The 16,616-nt window shown below is 38.0% G+C and overlaps 1 protein-coding gene across 2 annotated transcripts in view; it reads left to right on the forward strand.

The window, feature by feature from the left end:
• The first annotated feature begins 3,709 nt into the window (after positions 1–3,709).
• lin7a (lin-7 homolog A (C. elegans)) overlaps positions 3,710–16,616 on the forward strand; it is a 38,775-nt gene continuing 25,868 nt past the window's right edge. Inside the window, exon 1 of one of the 2 annotated variants that reach the window (XM_089126828.1) lies at positions 3,710–3,843. In XM_089126828.1, the coding sequence (XP_088982954.1) occupies positions 3,804–3,843 (40 nt within the window). In that variant the 5' untranslated portion in view covers positions 3,710–3,803. The remainder of the gene's footprint in view (positions 3,844–16,616) is intronic. The other variant, XM_039663435.2, reaches the window with a different exon arrangement.

Raw genomic sequence — 16,616 nt, forward strand, 5'->3', positions numbered from 1 at the left:
TTTCGTCTGCTACCCTGATGTGAAGTTGTGGAGGGTGTCAATGATCTTACTAGATTAGCTATGTTTACATGCACAACTTGTTTCAAACAGACTGAATTCATTCTGATTGATGAATCTGAATGTGAACGCTAAACATTTGAGTTGATGTGTGCGTTTTTGTCACACAAGCTTCAAATTAGAGTATATTTTTTTTAGTTTCCTGCTGTTTTCACCAAATAACCATTCTCCCACATTGGTTCTTTATTTGTTTTAAACAGCAGATTTAATATTTATCCATTTCTGGACATAATTTGGAAACAATCAGCATATGAACCATTGTGCCTGTCAGGATTTGTCATGTTGTGTGTGTTAACTTATGGCATGTGGTTTGTCATGTGTCTTTGTGGTCTGTTGTGAGCACATGGCTGTCATGTTAATTCCTTGTGCCATGTGCTCTCCTGTCAATTGTCTGACCCCGCCCATCTTGTTACCTGGTTATTGTTTAATTTCCCCCACCTGCCTGCCTTGTTACCCTCTTATGTTTGTTCCTTATTTAAGGTCCTTGTGTTGGTTACTTAGTGTTGGTTTGTTGTTGTGTCATGTCATTCTGTTTGGGGAGCTGTCTTGATCAAAGGTTGTACCTTGCTTGTATTCTAGTCTTATGTAAATTTCAAGTTTATTAGTCTAGTCTTGTCAACGTTCGTTTGCCCCCTCGTGGGTCTTTGTTTTATATCTGTTTAATTAAAGTTATATGTTTATGACTGTCTGCGCTTGGGTTCATTTCTGCATTCCGTGACAGTGCTGTGCTGCTTATATTTATCACGCAGTCAAAATGGCCCAAAACCAGTCGTCTGTGGATGAGAATCTGAAACAAGGATTGGTGGGAAGTTGTCCTGCTCCTCTTCACAGACCCTGTGTGAAAGGAGGATTTTAGAATGACGGGACATTCATTTAGCCTACCGGTATATGACACTTTATTCAACAGGAACAACAGGCTTGTTATTCCTGTTTTGCTTGGATCGATTAAGGTGTTTACATGAAGGCCTTTCAGTCCGATTGAGCCGTCAATCCGATTACTAACGGATTATTTGGTTGCATGTAAACGTAGCCAATGTAAAGGCACTCACAGTGCATTACTGTATGTAAGAGGCTGTATCACTTCCTTTCCTCTATTTAACATTTGATTTGATGAGTGGCAATTTAATTAGTGCAGCTGAAGCTGATAGGCAGCCACTATTGCATGGGCTTAGGTCTGAGTCAGACATGGAGAGAGAGCAAGATGGGTGTAAAGTGCTTATAAGCTGGTTGAGAATTAATAGTGGAAAAACAGACATTACACACTGAAAAAAAAAATAATGTAGGATTTTTAAGTTTCACCAATACTTATGTGACACTTGCCTTAAACACTGCCAAGAAGAGCATTCAAGCAGGCCATGTTTGACATATCTAAATATCACAATGACATGCCGTTTGTTTTGTTTTCTGAGACGTGTCAAAGTAACATGCACGCTTCCATTCTTCTCAGCGTTTCATGAATCAGACAACAACATCTGCCTCTGCCACATCAACATCTCCTAAACGGGGGAAAAAAACAAAAGTGAGCTGTCTCTCAAAGCACACATACTGTGATCAAACAGCAGCCGTCATGTGTCTGCCCTCTTCAAGCCATTTTATCTCACATATTCTGTCCTTGTGCACTGAACACGTCTCTGTTTGGAAGGCGTCCTACAGGGATGTGGTGTCATGTTCCAAAACTTCCTGACAGCCAAATGACAATAGGTGCTTTTTTTCTTGAGGAAAGTGCAGATACATTGAACAAACGATAGTATTTCTAGTCTGAATAATAAGGAAGCCCTTCCTTGGACTTTTCTGCTAAAAAAAAAACATCTTTGCTAAAGGTCAAAGATTATACTGTGTTCTCACTAGTTGCATCATACAATTGTGTGCCATTCAGAATTTAATAAAAAAAAATGCGTTTTAAATCCTTGTATTTGCAGAACAGTAATTTGTATTAAGTGAAGGTAGTCAAATTAAAATGGAACGAAATGCAATGATTTTTTATAATTATAAAAAATGTACAGTATTTATATAAACTTTTTGTTGTACATTATGTTTTGTGACATAACTAGTTTATTTAACTGTGAGAAAATTCCTCATCCTGCCATTCTAATGGATATACATTCTTCACATTAACTCAAACTTAAATGGTGGTAATTTTTTTTAAAATCTTGCAACTTAAATAGTGGTAATTTTTATTAAATCTTGCAATTTGCTAAACCCTGACCTACAAACAGGTCTAAAATAACACATTTCCGAGAAATATGAATCAGAGTTGTTATACACATGTGAGCTACTACCTTCTCACCTCTTATTCATGGTTTAAAAATAGTCTCTTCTCTCCACTTCTGCAAATATGCACTCAAACATTCCTTGTCAGTTTGCGCATCCATTCAAAAATCAACTAATTTTCATTGGGAAAGCTTCCCAGCACACTCTGTTAATCAGACTTTTTTTTTACCCCAGCCAAATGTTTTCCAGAGACAGTGTCCCATATGGCCATGAGAGCATAATCTCCCTGTGGCCTCTTTCTCTCTGGCTTTAAGCCCTCTATCCATCCATCCATCGCATTATTTAGCACATCTGTCTGCAGCTGGAGGACTGACAGAGCAATCCATCAGTGTTGTTATTTCTGAAGCCATGCAGCCTGCAAACTGCAAGTTTTAAGCGTATGAAAAATGCTCTTAAAGGAATAGGTCACCTTAAAAAAAAAACATTTTTTATCTTTCTTAAGTTTACACATGAGAGAAGAATGTTATCTAATCATGCATGATGAATTGTCTAAAAATATAGCACACCTCTCCAGATCAGGCTATTAACGGTGAGGCTTAAAAAATTAGCAGTTCATTCTAACAATACATTTATGAACACATGTACAAACTGAAGAGATTCTCCCAAAGACTTGTATAGTGCTCATAAATGCTTTCACTGTGTACTTTCACTAAACAACTGGATGTGAAATACAGGAATGCATTCACACTGCAGGTGCCACACCGTCTAGCGCTCTGCTGCTGTCAGTTCACTGCAAAGGTCAAAGGTTATGCACGGGATTTGCCTCTGCTTATCTGAAGTCTTGCGTTAAACCATGCATGTACACTGAGATGCAGGCATTGCATTCATGATTAATGTTATTGTAAACCATCATCAGTAAGATTCGGAAAACTCTTGCTATGTGAGCTATGTTTGAAATTTTGTAAAACTAATAAATATGAAATTATAATACTGCAAATTCAGCACCCCAATTTAACCGATTAACATGCATCACAACTTAACAAGCATTAGAATTGTTAAACATTAAGGACTGGAGTTACAAACTAATGTCTGAACGACGTCATTCAAAATTTTAAATTTAAACTTTTTTTAACACAATTTATCCCACAAACTTGAAATAACCTTTCTTATTCCACATTCAACAAAAGTTTAAATCTAAATTTGAACCGTCCGATGTATTCTAAACTTGAATTTGAAATGTAAACATTAATTCCATGTTCGATGAAAGTTAGTAATGTAGTCTACGTTTAATTACACATCCGAATCACTAGTACTCCAGCTCCATCCGATGAAGCCCATTCAGAATCGTCCACTACACAAGCGAGTGGTAAATAATCCCATTCCCCTCCCAACCACTCCCATCATCCGCACGGGCTCCAATCCGCGCTCACTCGCTCTCTCCGCCGCTACAGTGCGTGCGCTGATGCCGCAGCTCCATCTCTCTCTCTCCCCCTCTCTCTCGCTGAGCGATAATAACACACAAACACAGCACAGTCATGGCGACAGTGACAGTCCAACCGCTCACCCTGGAGCGAGGTGAGTACTGACAAACCACGTCCATTCAGTCCTCAGTGCTGAAGGGAACTTTAAGCTTTGGCGCTATTGGTTTCTCGGATTTTTGCGTTGTTGGACTTGGCTCATGGGCTTTTGATGTTTTGGTGATGTTGCCATCTCGGTTCGGTTTCCGTCAAGTATGATGATGATTATGATGAACAGCCCATGCTCTGTGCTTCAAGGTCCATCAGTGTGCGTTATAGGCTAATAATATAAATTAACTAGATATATGCCTAATTTTATGCACGCTCAAAGCAACGCTCCGTAGGCTATTTTCTTTATTTCGTCCTTATTTCACTTTACAGCAGATTCTATAACTTCTCCGTGTGCAAAACTGAATTTGAAGCGAAGCTGTTTTATAGGATATAGCCTACTTCATTCAAATAAACCCAGATTAGAATACAACAAAAAAGCGAATAATATGGGCCACTGTGCGCGCGTTGCTTCTACAGTCTTACATTACATCAGGAAAAAATAGAATGTCACAACGTGACTCAAGTCATGTGAACAGAAGCTTGCCTTTTTGACATTATCAAGGCAGTTAGCTTAATTTATTATCAGCGGTCAGTGTCCACGATCTGAACTGTCAGAGCAGCCTGAAGAGGCAGTGAATGCAACGATACGGGCCGTTGTGCGCTTAAATCGCCAACAAATGAATTGCGTTACATTTGTACAGATCGCATAGACGATTATACAGCAGGTCAAACAGTAGCCTATGGCACTCAAACCATTGCAATCGTTACTCAAGCAAAGCGATGGAGATATTTATAGAGAAATGAGATCCCTCTGGCATGTGCGCGCGACGCGCTGTGGATGTGTGGAAACTGGACATTGCAACTAGTAGCGATGTCCGATTGGTGAACGAATTGTTGTGTTGAGTCGGGTCTTTAAAACGAATCAGTTGAACCGACTCAAATACGGCGTGAAAAGATCAAATATGTTTAATACAGTGGACATTTATAGCCAAAAATGTAACAAATAAAACGCAGACCACTGTTTATAAATTATGTCAGTTTCATTAACAAGTTGTAGCCTACAGAACGTGTTTGAAATGTGCCTGAGCTTTTTAATCCAGGAACAACGTGTGAATTTGTTTATTGTTAATCAAATTATATTTAGATTCTATAAATAATAATGTATTATGAGCTGAATCATGTCTGCCTTCATATGGCTTTATTTTAGCATTTTCATGTCTAGGTGTCAAGGACATGAAATAATTGCTGGATCATGTTTTTTTTTTATTTATTTATTTTTTATTTATTTTTTGCTGAAACTGATTCTTCGTAATGAATTGTTCCAAAGAACCAGTTAATTAGTCTGTCTTCCCATGACTAAACAAAAATAGACCAAAGACACTACAAGCAATGCCATCATGACATCAGCAATCCATTCAACCAATCACTCTAGGTTTATCACGTTATTCAATACAGTTTGCTTTGTATGTTGTCCAATAGATCATATACTTAGAAACAACAGGAATCCATTGGATTGCATTGTTGTTTTGCATTAAAATGCGTTCTTGGTTGTCAAGAATCATAGGATTACAATAGTGTTTGTATGAAATCTATGGTGGAACCTAGGGTGGTGACACCAACGGATGGGGGATTGGGAGCAGGTGTCAAAATTGACCACCTTCATTAGGCTTCTAAAAAGTACAAGAGAAACTGAAAACGTGGGCCAGTAGTTCTTACTCATTCTTATTTTTAAAAAGAACCTCCAAAAATAATTACGTTTAAGTGGAAACAGATTTATTTTGGTGACGTATTTTGAGCATTGCCAGAAACCCAGGGTAGTTGTTATGCTTAATGATAGCACATTTAAACTGACAGCTTTATGACGACAAAGATCCAAACACCACCGGCCTCACATTATTCAACATCTCAACTGCTTTGCCTGAGGTTATACAGGGGAAGTGTAGAGCAGGGATTGTAAATTGTAGCTATAATTTGATCAATGAGAAAATAACCTTGCATGTGCCTTTGTTTTGGGTGTGGACGTTTAACTTAAGATTGTTATACAGTACTTTCCGGCTATTGTATTTAAATACCACAAGTTCAAAGATAAGAACAGCTATCTGTGTGAGTGTTTGTGTAATCCAAGACATACAGTATGAAGGTGTCACTAATGTACAGTATGGAACTACTAATCTAGTAAACTAAAAAAAAATCAATACTTAATGGACATTTGTACAGTGCAGACTCACAGTCCATTAAGAAACTCCAACCAAGATCTTAGATAAGGATGGAATGCTTGTGTTTTGAAAACAGTCCTGTACTCAGATTAGATTAGTTATTCAAAAGGAGAGATTTAAATCAGGGAATATTAGGATTTTGGAGCAGTGAAACCTGAGAATGACTACTGACCGCAGTGCTGCTCTGGCTTACTTCATTTCAGGGATGGATGGAGCATAAGGAGCTCCGCAACTTTTGTCAGTGGGTCAGTGGGCCAGCTGTCGAAACCAAATTTAGATACAAGGAATATGTATAAAAGATTAGAAGAGAGAAAATGTTTTGACAAAAGTATTGGCACATTTTTAGACTACTGCTGCATCTGACTTTCATATAGTATGCGAAAAACAGTACTCCACAAGAGTAGTATATCAGAATTTAGAAGACAGTAGGCGAAAGTATGTGGATGAACTACTATTTCCGCTGAGATTATGGAGTGTGCAATCGATGAACACTTTACTAATCTCATGAAGCCAGTGGAGAGGAGAATGGCAGTGAAGCAATGCAACTGATGATGTAGGTCACATGACAAGGCCAACATGTTCATAATATAAGTAAGTACTACATTTCGCCAAATGTAGTGCCTACTCAGACTCTTTCCAATCTATTTTTTTCCCAATTAGCCCTTTAATCCTGTGGAAACATACATTATGGTTCTTTGGAACTGTGCCAGACAATTCTACATCTCCGTTTTCTGGTAAAAAAAAAAAAAAAATTCAAAACTCTGCTTTAGTTACAATTTTGTTGTTTATGCATATGACAGACCCTTTTATCCAGAACATTGCATATCAGTCAAACCCATGACCTTGGTGTTGCTGACACCAGAAAATTTAGGAATTCACTCCTGCATTTAAATACATTTCCAAAACATTGCCTTCTCTATGGGGCACAGGGAGACTTTCTGCACAAATCCCTAAATATGCTACTATTGGTGTACAGTACACGCCAAGTTAATCAAATCAGTAAAATCACAAACATAAATGCAATTAAATATGCCTCCGTATCCTAGTTTATTGAAAATGTCAGTGTAATTATATGGGATTCAAACATGGTTCTCTATGATTAGCATTGCATGACATATTCCTCTCAAATGAATTGCTTTTCCTCTGCAATGTAAAAGCAATATTTCTGAACTACACGGTGCAGGAGGTGATAATTTGTATCACGCTACAGACGTTCCAGGCTGTCTTCAGGTCACCATCCATCCCTGCTTCATTCTACTAATGCATCATACTTGCATAAAATGAATTTTTCTTATTTTCAAGATCTTGAAATACTTATGTCATATTGAATTTGGTCTTAAGTTCTCTATTTTTTTATTCAGAAAGACAAAATTCTTCCAAGTATTTGAAATGAAACTAAACTTACTTAGTATTAGTACTTAACTAAATGAAACATGAAGTGTTCCTCTTTGACACACTAGAATTAGATCAAATTTATTTTGGAAGTATTTCAGTGAATATTTGTCGATAGCCAGCAGCCAGATCACCCTGTAGCCCAAGACTGAAGCTAAGCAGGGCTGAGTCTGGTCAGTACCTGGATGGGACACCTCCTGAGAAAACCAGGTTGCTGCTGGAAGAGGTGTTAGTGAGGCCAGCAGGGGGCGCTCACCCTGTGGTCTGTAACCCCGGCATCCAGGCCAAATTTGCCCCTTGGCCTCTGTCCATCATGGCCTCCTAATCATCCCCATATACTGATTGGCTTCATCACGGTCTCCTCTCCACCAGTAGTAAGCTGGTGTGTAGTGGGCGTTCTGGCTCAATATGGCTGACAATTTCCAACCATAGTATTGCTATACAAAATATGGGATAAAACAGCTGTAATATAATCTTTCCTTTTGGCAAAATTGATTCTGAACATTTTCTGTCCACTTTAGTCCATCCATTCGAAAATAAAAGCCCAGACCAGACTGAGATCAAGATCAAGGGATTATATCTAAGACTATTTTTATCCGAACAGAACTGTCTGTGTCGCCAGTAATTGTGTGCATGAAAAAGAAAGGGTCTAGAAAGACAGACAGTGGTATCAGTCCGACATCAGCGGATAGCTGCTCTGTGAGGTCATTTGTGCAGGACTCTGTCTCAGCTATTGTACTGCAAGGTGATTTATGTGCCTTTTGCAGTCGGGAATGTCACAGTTGGGCCAATTACTGATAATTCACCGGGTTTGATAAAGTGAGGTCCTGGGATATGAGTCGGACACCAGACGTGGCTACTGCTTTCTGCCCGGCACTAACTCCTGCTGTTTTGGCAGGCCTGCTGTCCGGAAGGCAGTGTTTTCTTCAGGCTTGCCTGACCCGTAAAGGATGGCCGTCTGAATCTGGAAAGCAGCAGATGGCTAGCACTCTCTCAGGATATTAATTCTGCCATATAAAATGATTAAGACAATGCCCTCCTTAGGAAAATAGTTGTTAGAAATGTGTAAAAACATACTGTAGATTGAAAGTGTCTTGGCTGGCTATGTTGTCTTGAAGCACGTAGATTTTTATCCACTTTAGCTATAATTTAATGTATAGTGTAAGAGACAAACGAAAAGTTTGACGTAATAAATGGCAAGGGGATTATTAGAGAAATAGCTTAAAGTCAACATAGAATCAAAATGTACCTTTTTTACTTACTGAAAATATGTTTATGGTCTTACTACCATCAAAATGTAATAACTTGAACCGTCTGTGAAACAAGATTCCTTTTGACTGAATCTGTTCACAATAAGATGAATGTTCGGTGTGGAAAACCGATTCGATTTGAATGAACGCCTGTTCATTCAAATCTGCTGATCTGTCAGACTGACACAAACATTCACTTTTTTGAGAGGTGCTATTCTCTTTTCCATCAGACTGCAAAAAAAACATTGAATTAAGTAAGATTCACGCTTTTGGTCTCATGCCCAGAGCTGCAGCTATTATAGGACTACGACTTGGTGGCCATCTCGTCTCTGTACTCTTTATTTGGTGTTGTTTGATAAAGATAGGGAATAGAAAAATCTGAATCGCTCTTCGAAAAATTGTAAACACCATTTGACTTGATTTTCTTTTCTGTGACAAGAGGGTGTCAAAAACTGAAAGCACTGCATTCCTTGTTCACAGCTGCATTTTGCATTAGTCTAAATAAACCTTATCAAACTCCCCCCCCCCCCCCCCAAATGAAAATGATCATATCATTCACTTACCATCTTTCAAAAACAATATATCTCTGTCAATCAAGTAAATGTGTGCCCAAAAGTTGATACTCGAGAAACCACACAAAGCGATCACAATGGTAATCCATTCGACCCCAGTAGATGAATCAATGTCTTCTGAAGCTAAACAATAGGTGTGTAGCTGTGTGTGTAAGAATTTTATAAAAATTCTATAATTTTCAGGCAGCTGGCATATGTGTATGTTCATGAGAGCATTGTGAAGCACCACATTTTAAAGCATGATTATTTTTGAATATCTTGTTTCACTACAAAATACACCTCATTACAAAAGTAAAACGAGTTAGAAATGAGTGACATTAAACCAACCAAATAGCCTTTCAAATGTAGTCTTAAGTAAACCTGTGTTATTCCAAACTTCAGATTTTCTTGAACTTGAACTTGATCTGCCTTGAACAGACGCAACTGCCAAATAACTGAGCATTTTTGGACTAAACCAGCTGCCATAGTAAAACAAAATGATTATTTTTTATAGCCAATAGCGCTCCCTTTAAGCCATGACTGACTTACCGTGTTCTCAATAAAACACTCATCATAAACACTGATGTTGTCCACACTGCACAGTGAACCTCTTATTTATATCGCGTCTATACTTTGTTGTTTATGAGGGGATTTGCGAAAGGATAAAGCTCGTGCTGATTCTGAACATACATTGTGAGTGAATTGTCAGCCGAATTTTGCTCGTTTCTCTTTGTTTACTTCCAGGAGTTCTGTTGGAATTTTCACGCACGTTCTGACCAATCGAAGTGCACTTATGGAAATACGTTCAAGACATATCTGGCCAACGAGTAATGTGGATGTTGTCACGTGACTATATTTTGGTTCGTTTCATCAACTCATCAACTGATTCGGACCAGAGCAATCAGTGGGGTGTGAAAACGAACCAAAACCTCTGAAAAAATGCTACAAAGTATAATTTTTCGCCCTTGGTCTGGACCAAATGAACCGAACTACAGATGTGAAAGCACCCTTAGGCGCTGACAAACAGAAGTGCTTATGAACAATATATTACTACTGTTTCGCTAAGGTTGATGTGCTGAGTAGACGTATTGAATTCTGAAGGATTCCTAATTAAAACTCCGATTTGAGAGAGCATTCCATTTAAAAGATCCTACTGGAAAGTGGAGACTAGGCTTTTCCCACTTCCGAGGAAAAATGGACCGCACCATTAGACATTGGAATTTCCAACTCTTCAAGGACGGTGAATGGAACAACAGACCCGCAACTCTTTGCTGTTAGGTTATATATGCAAACGTACTATATTGCACTATAGACAGAGCAGATTATATGTCAGCAAGGAAAATGTCATTCACATTGTACACAGAATGCCATCAAACAAATCTTCAACAGTGTCTTCAACAGAAAAATCATTTGCTATGGACTCAGGCCTCGATATTGAATTGTGGGCTTGCAATGTGTACTGTAATGGATTTTTTCCCTGAACCTGACTACTCTACAATAATACTCACTCTAGTTGGCCAAGTCTTATACTTTTACCTCAGCGCGTCTACAGTCGACGTCCTGCTGAGCTATAAACCTACCCTATACCCTAGCGCGTCTACAGTCGACGACCTGCTGGGTACTAATCCTATAACCCTGCCGCGTCTACAGTCGACGTCCTGACAGGTACTAATAATTCTAACTTACTTGTTCTTGCTGCGCAGCTTAAATAACAGACAGACTCCAGCAAATGTCCTTTCAATGCTTTTAATTACGGCCAGGAGAGTTCTCGAGCAATACTCAGAGAACTTCCCAAGTAAAAACAAGGCCGGTGGATCTCAGACAAATTCCATTGAGAATCCCCCCGAAAACACTGATACAACAGTTTTTATACAATATGGAGGCATGCCATAATGACATTAATTTCATTGGTTCTTCATAGGTAGACTGTTTTGTTACTGGGTAGAGGAGACTTTGTTTTAATGTTTCTAACTTAGTCATCTGTCTAGTTCCATTTCCCATATTTGTTATTTATACACAGTCAGGTGTTTGACACACATACATTCATCTCAGGACATTGTATCAGAGATTTGGCTGGTTAAATGAGGTCAAATGTCGAAACATGGTTAGCTTAATATATTCAGTTTAAAATTTTCCACCACAGTACGCTCGCCACAATCTTGCCACAGAGATTGATTCATTTGATATTAAATCCTGCCTACAAGAGGAAAAAACCTCCACAGTGATGAGAGATGAGTTTTAGTCTCACTTGAAAGACAACACTGAGTTTCTGAAGAGATTTGGTCTCTCCTTTAGAGTTAGACAAACAGCGTCAAGCCATTTTGTTTTACTGTACATTTTTTACTTGTACAAAAAGTTCCTTTTACCTTTGAATTACTATAACATCCGTTTCTGTTAAAAAGGTGGATTTTTGGTTAAAAGCCACGGCTGTGTCTTTTACTATACATGTTTTTGTCTGATTTTTATATATACCAAGATCAATTTATATTCACTTGTTCCTCTTAAGTTAATAGGTTCATCTAGCAATAAATTCATTATTAATCATGCAAATGAATTCTAGAAGACTGCACTGCGAATATTTAATATAATTTCAAATGCTAAATCTGGTCTACTATCAGCATCATTTAAATTCACATTCTCATAATGAATGTGTAACCCAGAGGAAAATTGTATTGCTCTTTTAAACCTTATGAGACTTTTAGAGTTCTCAGTTGAAATTTATTTAATTTCATCAACTGTGTCTGAAACGTTTCTTCTAAAATTCTTAAGAAGAATTTAAACAATAGATTATTATTAATTATTGTTGGCATACAGCCCCACTGAAAAAAAACAGCTTAAACCTAGATAGTTTACTGGTTTTAGCTGGTTAAAGTGTATTTTAGCTTGTTTAAAATAAATTCACAACCCAGTTAAGGCTGATGTTTAACTGGGCAACCAGCTGAAAAGTGCATCCCTTTAAATTGATAATTGATCAGCCTTGCCAGGTAGTAAGACCAGCAAACCGGTAAGAGTACACTCTTAGAAAAAAGGGTTCTATATACAGTATGTAGCACTCCAAAGGTCATTTTATGCTAAAAAAAAGGTTCAATAATGACAAGAAAGAACAGTTTTGGCACAAAGGTTCTTTAAAGGCTATTATTCATTTATATATTACATTATTCTGCAACACTTTGTAGTTGTTATTAAATTATTGTTTATTAAACTGTTGTAGTAACTTAATATCACATTTTAATCATGCAGATTTTTGGAGGATAAAAACTGAAATGGCACTCTTCGTGTGATATTGATTAATTACATTTTTTAACCACCATAACTTGAATTTTGTGATCATTCACATGCATTGCATTTTAGGGGTTCCAAATACGTAGCGCTTTAGGACCTTTTAAGGTTCTATATATAACCTTTTCTTCAAAGAATGTATATTTAGTTTGTAGGAAGAATGATGAAATCTCTCGTCTTTTTATTACAGACTTTGGTATCTAACATTGCAGACTCTGTTATTCACACATGTGCTAGTTGGGGGTTTTTTCTCTGGAAAATAATCTGAAAAAGTCTCCTTTTGTTGTCAATCTCATAGCTGTCTAGGAGGAAAGATTGTGACTCAACAAATTGAACATAAATTAGTAATAGAAACCTTTAAACCGATATAACTGTCTGTTCATAGCAAGCAACATCTTTTTGAGAAGCTCAATGTCGCTCAAAAAATTATTTAATACTTTGTTGGCAATGGCACTGTTACCGAGTTTTGTCAGATAAATTCAACAAAATTTAAAATTATATTCTTCATACCTCAAACTCATCATGATACCATTGTTAATTGGTACAGAGATTCTAAGCATGATTGCTGTGAAAACTGTATAAATATGAAAAAAGTCGAGCTAAAGCCTGTAGACAATAGAGAAGTCTTTGGTGTTTTATCTATTGAAGCTGTGTTTTCACTATGTGGTCTTAATCCACAGTGTGTTTGTGGAAAGAAATAGGATCATGGTGGCCCTTACACCATTAGCAGCAATGCTGAGTGGTTTGAATGGAGAGTCGGGTCACATAAACGTAGTGTAGAACGGTACTCTGGAAGGCTGAATACTCTCTATCTCTGCGCTATCTTTGCCCTCAATGCTTACTCACAGATCCGTGTGGGCAGGCAACCCCATGTGGATTTTACATTTAAAGGTGCGAAAACTACACAGTCACTCTAACTTATTTCTTGTTGGAAGACCACACAGAACAGATAAATAATAGTGTACTCTTCCATTCCATTGCCAACGCATTTGCAGCCCCCTCCGCTGCTCCTACCGGTCTCCATAGTAATATAGTTTAATACCAATCACAAACCTGGAGTATGTACTGTACATCACCAGGCCCTTTAAATCTCCTGTTTGTGAGCCTGCGCTAATAGACGTGACGTAAATCCCAGGCTAGATACACACAGGGCCTTGAGCTGCCACCATGCAAATCTGAAACCGATGGATTTAGCCCTTGGAATAACAATGTGTGCAACGATGTTTCGCTTTTCCTGCTAAATGATGGCATGTGTCACTCAGATGTGTGTGAAAAGACTTTACAGAGATGAGACTTGTACTAATAAACCAAGCCCAGGATGGCTGTTCACTGAAAGCTGGAAGAAAACCCGAGGCGCCACAGAGAATTAATCCTATCTGTAATAGCTGTGCATGATGCAGGAGCTTGAAATGCTTTTAGAGGCTTTTTTCATCTTTGTTAATGGATGAATTTATCTTTGAAATGCTGTTTCGTGTTCCCTGGAAGATATAGTCATTACCAATCTCCACAAATGCATTAATCAGTTCATTTATTTTTTATAAATAAGTTTGTCCATTAAATGACTTTATGGTGATTGATCTTTCGAAGTTAATATTAAGGCATTAGACATGATATCCTTCCATGAGTGTGTAGAGTTTCAGCTCAATATATTAACCCCCTGGGGACCAAAGTGTATTTGGGGTCCTTGAGATGTTCTGACATGCCCTGACATCTGTGCTTTTTTTCAGTTGTTTAAACATATTGATGGCACAGGTGAAATTACACTATATTTAGCACAAACAGGGCAACCATAATATGTGAGCAACGTGTATGTACATGTTTGTATTTTTGTTGAGATTAATGTTTATGCGTAGTTATTGGAAAAACCAAAAATTTCTGAAATAACGCCACAAAACACATTTGAAATATGCGTCCACAAGACTTTTGACTAATTTATGCTGTTGCCTAGAGTTTTTTCTTCACAATGATCTGAAAATCATCCTAATCGTTCACATAAAACTGTGAATTGGGTTCACATCTCTCTGCTCGCGCGTGGAATATAATGTGCCGTGTGCACTCTCAGATACACGATTTCTTTGGGTTCGCTCAGAGAATCCTGCACATAAAACATGTTCAGTGCAATCGCGAATCTCTCCTCTTCCCCAGATTTTAGGTTATAGGACCGTTTTCATAACGTTCCCATTAAGTTATAAAAAACTTTATTTTTGAATGTTCTAGGAACATTCAAAACGTCCAGTTTTTTAGACGTTTTATTAACGTTATTTCTTAGTTATAAGAAAGTTATCAAAATGTTATAAGAACATTCAGTTCTCCCGTTATATAAATGTTGTATTAACGTTCTGGACCGTTATTAGACTGTTAAGAAATAACAATTTTATTAAATGCTTTGAACACCTGATTATGCATGAAAAAAAACCTCATAAACCAGAAACCCGCCTTAATTTTGAAGGAACCCCCCCCCCCCCCCCCCCCCCCAAAAAAAAAAAAAAAAACGTGATATCAATTTTTGGTCAAACCGCCCAGCACTAGGTGTTCCTATTACTTTCGGCCAAAGCTAATTGTATCCCCACCACTTTCTGAATCCCTACTAATGGCAGGGACTTATCCAATACATCTTACAGAGAAAGCATCACCAACTGTTGAGCATGATTCATTTAGTTTCTGTGTTATATTGAGTAATTGTTATCCGCAGCACAAAGCGACAGTGACAAATTTTCTCCCACATACAGTTCTTAGACGTGCTTCACTTTTCCACAACTCACTATCCATTCTAGTGAAATCACAAAAAAATAAACAAATATGTTCCCAAACAAATACTGATAAACATTCACTGGCATGCATCTGCAATCTGGAACCCCAAACCCCCAATTTCAAACATTACTACCACACCAAAGTGCTATTCTTGACAGATCCACACATTTATCATCTGGCCTATAAATTCCCAGGACGATTTGAATTGGTCTGCATGAATGGCCCTTATTGAAATACAAGGTACAAATGCAATTCAGCTAAATAATATCCAGATACTACCTGGTTATGAAAAGCATGTATTTATTGAAACTTCAAATTGTTTGTGCATAACCGAATGAATATTCATGACATAACCGGCCCATCTTTACACAACCTACCAAACATAATACAAAGTGACACCCATGGTAAGATAACTATGCTCTGCTCATTATAAACAGGAAGGAAGGTCTTAGGCAATGTGTACGGCACAACAAATTTGTGTCATCCAAAAGTTGATCTTTAAAGCAGCTTAAAAACAGTAGCCTAAATTCATTAACTTTCTAAAAAAAAACTGTTAATGAGCGAGAGAGACCACGAACAGAGACAGAAACATCCAAATCAAGACACACAAGAGAGGTATGAGTCAGAAAGAGAATATCATTCATGGTCATACTCTGACCTCCCGGTAATGAGACATAAATGTGAAAAGGAGTGTGTACACAGTTTCCTGTGCTGGCTGAAAGGACACCAGTATGTTCAAGACGGCTCATTACCCCATGCACGACTCCAGACCGTCCTCTCGGCAGAAATCCGCCGGTAATGATGAAGCGTCAGCTCAGGATTAATGAAGAAAAGTCTGTCACACGCTGTGGAGCTGCTGTACATATGTGGATCTGTGAAAGCTGCCACAGGACATGACTGCAAAGGTCACCTTCAATAATTTAATGTCGTGAACTCTGTTGTTGGGAAAACAGAATGTCCAGTGAGTGGTGTTAAAAGCGCATTCCCTTTTCTCCAGATGAACGTTAATCTGGCAACATTTTATTACGTTTGTTCTTACATGTTGTGGCAGTTCGTCTGTTAAGTGGCGCTATAAGCTCAACGTGTTATATAACAAATAACATAGCACCTACATCAAACCCTACTGTAACCTAAACAAAAGAAAATGTGAGGTAAAAACGCATTTGCTGAAGCAACCACGCCAAGTTAGCTTGCATGTACAAGTCTCTGAACTCTTCAAAAGAAAACTCTTCTGCACTCCACAAAAATAGTGTTGGACCAGGTTAGTGACTGAGCAAGTTTACTACATCAGAAAAGCCATACACAACTATGTATGGGATGAAAATGTAAACATGTATTAGT

Source organism: Pimephales promelas, chromosome 24 (assembly GCF_988280905.1).
Source record: "Pimephales promelas chromosome 24, fPimPro1.hap1.1, whole genome shotgun sequence".
Classification (NCBI taxonomy): Eukaryota; Metazoa; Chordata; class Actinopteri; order Cypriniformes; family Leuciscidae; genus Pimephales; species Pimephales promelas.